Source organism: Rhagoletis pomonella, unplaced genomic scaffold (genome assembly GCF_013731165.1).
Source record: "Rhagoletis pomonella isolate Grant_MI unplaced genomic scaffold, Rhpom_1.0 Rhpom_scaffold_00003, whole genome shotgun sequence".
Taxonomy (NCBI): domain Eukaryota; kingdom Metazoa; phylum Arthropoda; class Insecta; order Diptera; family Tephritidae; genus Rhagoletis; species Rhagoletis pomonella.
In genome coordinates this window covers 26829252-26833952 of record NW_023458557.1, presented here as the reverse complement: position 1 = coordinate 26833952, position 4701 = coordinate 26829252, and the positions used below count along the sequence as shown (strand labels likewise).

The window sequence follows — 4701 nt, the reverse complement described above, 5'->3', positions numbered from 1 at the left end:
TGCTTCTATTTCAACCAGGACGGTCGTCAGCTCCTCAAATGTAAGTCTTGCATTTCTTATGCTACGATTAAGGTGACCCTTGGCCGATTTAACTGCCGCTTCCCAAATACCACCGAAATGAGGTGCTCTGGGAGGAATAAAATTAAATTTTACCAATTCATTAGCACAATATCTTACTATTGCATTTGATTTTCGGATTTGAATAAAACTGACTTTAGTTCTGCGAGTTTAGTGCAAGCACCAACGAAATTTGTTGCGTTATCGCAAAAGATGTCAGAGGGAAGCCCTCTTCTTCCGATCATCCGTTTTAGTGACGCCAAGAATGCATCCGTAGATAGGTCCGATACAAGTTCGATATGGACCGCCTTTGTTGCTAGACAGACGAAAAGGGCAATGTACGCTTTATAGGGTGTCTTGCCACGAATACGCCAATAGACGTTGGCTGGTCCGCAGAAGTCAATACCACAGCGTGCAAAAGGGCGAGATGGTGTCAACCGCTCGACCGGTAACTGCCCCATTACTTGGTTCATCAGATTTGGCTCGTAGCGTGCACAGTGTATGCACGACCTGACGATGCGCCTTGCTACGTCGGGCGCGTTGACTACCCAACACTGGAGTCTTATGAGTGATACGAGTGCCTTGGTTCCTGCGTGGTAGTTCTTTAGATGAAGATGGCGAACATAGTGTATAACGAAGTCGCATTTGTTTGGTAAAAGCATTGGATGCCTTCTTTCTTCTGGAATATCTGCTGATTCTAGTCGAACACCAACCTTTAGTATTTGAAACCCTTCGGTGTATTCAAGAAAAGGGCATAAGTAACGCAGCGCGCCATTTGCCATACGCTCTTTCTGTAAAAAATGAATGTCATAGCAAAATGTTTTTGTTGCATGTTCCAAATTATGCAAAGTAAGGCGTGATGCAACTCTTGTGGTGAAAGTATTGAAGTGTCATTAACCTTGGCACGGTGTCGTAATTTATTGACAAAACGAAACATCCAGGCTATTAATCGAAGCCCGCTAATATAACTACTCCGCTGGCTGACAATTTCCATTTCAATGTCGCCGCAACGGTCCTTTGACCACTTGTCTGTTGTTTCGTACAAAAATGTCGGTCCAGTGTAGCATATTGAATTGGCAAGTTCTTCCACTGTGCATCCCCTAGAAGCGATATCTGCAAGGTTGCAATGTGTTGGGACATGTTTCCAATGAGCACCTTTCGAAAGTGTTGCCGAGTGCATCTTTAGCCAATGTAATACTATTTGCGAATCTGTCCAAAGAAAAATCGTAAAATATTTGTTAGAAATTATTGATTGAACCTTTGCTAAGAGACGGGCAAGAAGAAGAGCGCCGCAAAGCTCTAATTTTGGTAGCGTTTGTTTCTTGATGGATGCAGCTCTGGACTTTGCGGAGGGTAAGTCAACGATAGTAGTGCCAAACCTTTTGGTAACGCGAGTTTATATTGCACAGCCATATGCACGAATCGATGCGCCACAGAATCCATGTAATTGAAGAGATACCATGTCCTTCGAGAAACAATACCTATTCACCTTAATTGACGAAAGTGAATATAAGCCATCTACGAAGTTTGTCCCAGCGAATGCAATGTTCTGTGGCACCGATTCATCCCAATCCAACTTCTGCAACCATATTTCTTGCAGAAAAATTTTTGATGTTATATCCTCAGGAGCCAGAAGACCAAGCGGATCGAAGAGCGATGATGCAACAGAAAGAATGGAACGTTTTGTAAACCTGCCAATGGATCCTAGTTTCGTATCAAAGGGAAAAAAAATCAAGATTTTGATTCCATTGTAGTCCAAGTGTGCTTGTAACAGATCCGTCTATGTTCAGATTCTTTGCAGAATCGTCTTCTCTGAATTGATAATGATTGGAGTGCCACTTCGATAGCTCAAATTTTCCTAACTCCAACAACTGTGTTACCCCCTGTTTTATTCGTGAGAGCTCGTCCAGAGTATCAGCACCGCCCAATAAGTCGTCTACGTAAAACGCTGACTTCACGATTTTTGCTCCAATTGCAAATAGTTCCGCATGCTGCTCAGCTAGATACAACAAACTCCGTATAGCCAAATATAAAGCAGACGCCACTCCATACGTTACGGTATTAAGTCGGTACGTGCGAATGTCTTCAGTCGGGGACTTCCTCCACAGGATATACTGGAACTTGCGATCGTCTTCGTGCATTAGTACTTGCCGATACATCTTTACTTTGACAGCGGTGAGTGTAAACCTAAAGAGTCGCAAACGGAAAATAAGAATAAACAGTTCGCATTGAATTGTAGGGCCAACCATCTGAATGGCGTTTAATGATTTTTGGGTTGTGGTTTGACAAGATGCATCAAATACGACTCGAAGCTTCGTTGTTTTGCTGTTTGGCTTTAACACACAGTGATGCGGGATATAATAGTGCGGTTGGCGCAGATTTGGATATTTTACAACGCTCATGTGTCCCAAACGTTCGTATTCGTTCATAAATTCTACGTATTGTGACCTCAATTGTGGTGATTTTAGTAATCGATGCTCTTGTGCATTGAATCGTCTCAATGCCGTAGTGTACGAGTCGCCCAAACAAACCGGATCATCCTTGAAAGGTAGTTTGACAACTATTCTGCCGTCGGGTTTCCTTGAAACTGTTTCATTGTACATGTGGTCGCAACTCTGCTGTTCACGAGTCCAAGTTTACTCGTAACTTCTTCCAATTTCCACAACATTTCCATTTTTGCGTGTAAAGATTCGTTGGCTGTAAATAAACAAGATCGTTTAGATAAGTTATTGTTGCCCGTTTGGTAACGTCTCGAAACAACTCAGCCTAAGAGGGTTTTTTTGCAAGATAGGTAAGTTAGGTCCAAGTTGGATTTGACCGACAGACAGCAGACTAAAGAATGTTTCTGTACCCAGCAACAGGTTGATTTTTTTTTGGTACATAAAACTCATCAAGTACTATGATGTTTGGTATATTCCATGCTGAAATGTCGATTTCAGGATCTGGATGATAAGCAATATTCGATGTAATGCAAAACGATAAAGGAAGTTAGAAGCCAGTTACTTGCGACCTTATGTTAGTTGTGGTTTTGTACTTGATATTTATTGATGACGCACCGATGCTTTGGATTTCTATGTTCTGCTTGTTTCTTTGCAACAACAACCTTTGAGAAAACTCCTCTGTTATGAAATTGACTTGCCAGTAAGAATCCAGCAGTGCAGTACCCAACCTATAACTACCTGATGCGTCGCGAACAAAAATTTTTGGGGTTGCGAGGATCACATTATCCAACGACGAATTATTCATGTGTGTATGCACGGCGGCCTCTTCTGAAGTTGGCCTGGTGCAGAACCGCGATGAAGTAAACTATGGTATTGTCGTGCACAAACCTTGCACCGGTGTGTTGATGGACAATATGCTACTTGATGTCCCTTCGAAAGGCAATTAATACAAAGTCCCATTTTCTTTGTATTGTCGAAGCGTTAAAGCGTTCGAAATTTTAAACCTTATGGCCTGTGCTGGAATAAAATGGGCACGACATGCTAGAACAGGAGAATGTGTAGCCTCTTGGTTGACCCCTTGACTTGGACGTTGATTTGCTGGTACTTTGCGCGAATCAACTACTCGTGTGTGTGTTGTCCAGAGACTCCAGATATTGGCAGTGTCTTTCCAAAAACCTTTGTGCAGTCCTCTCATGACAGCAGAGTTTTAAAGTCTAGCGATTCCTTCCATTTTATGTTGGTCTGTTTATCAGATTTCTGTAAAACCATATAAATGAGCATAGCTTGGGATATTTGCCTGTCACTACCTAACGACGTCAACGAACCATAAATAGCTGAAACCTTATCAATTAGACTTCTAAGCTGAATGCCGTTTGGTTTCGTAACCGCTGGCAAATCAAATAATGATGATATACCTTCCCAAAAAATTAGTGTTTTGTTGTCATACCGTACCTTAAGCCGCTCTAAAGCCTTTGGATAGTTTTCGTTTGTCACCTGGAACGCGTCCTCAGTTTCTAAAGCTTGGCTTTGGAGACAATTTCGCGAATTATTTAATTTTTCAATATTTGTTAAATTGAACTCGCGATCAATTATTTGTTTGAAAGAGGTAATAAAGTTCCGGTAATTCGAATACTTGCCGTCAAAGATTGGAAGCTTGAGCCGTGGAAGTTTTGAAGTTGATTGTACTACGCAGGTTGTATCCGAAAGCGAAACGTTGTTATCTTCTGCCAGCTGCGATTGAATAACCAGTTTAGTTGTGATGTAGAGATCCTCCAGATCAGCGCGTCCTCCATCCTCAGCGTCCAATCTTTCGATGTCGGTTTGAATTGAGAGAATCTGCTTAAAATATGACTCAAGGATGCCCAACCGACATTTGTATTCGGCAGCTGAAAGGATCTTTCCACCTTGCCGCAAACTGGCGTCAACGATATTTTTAATCCGCGTAATATTTTTCTTGGTGCTAGCCCGTTGCTGTTTCAACTCGTCCAACGACATCGTAAAGCAGAAAACATTAGTACAAAGAAGGTTTTTACGTACGTTGTTAAGAGCACGGCAAAGGCAAACCTTGTATACACGTAGTAGCGTCTTCAAGAGATATTCGGGCGACAAATATTAGCAGCGGCGAGTGGTGGCGACGACGACGTAGCGGATGCAAAGCAGGTGTGCAGTGATATGTGCTTGATGAGTTCCACGATGAGCGAGC

General features: G+C 42.4%; 1 protein-coding gene across 1 annotated transcript; it reads right to left on the bottom strand.

Annotated features, from left to right (window-relative positions):
• Positions 1–3689: 3689 nt before the first annotated feature.
• On the bottom strand, positions 3690–4493 carry LOC118736135. The gene has a single exon (XM_036466235.1). The coding sequence runs from the start codon at positions 4491–4493 to the stop codon at positions 3690–3692; it is 804 nt and encodes a 267-aa protein (XP_036322128.1).
• Positions 4494–4701: the final 208 nt, after the last annotated feature.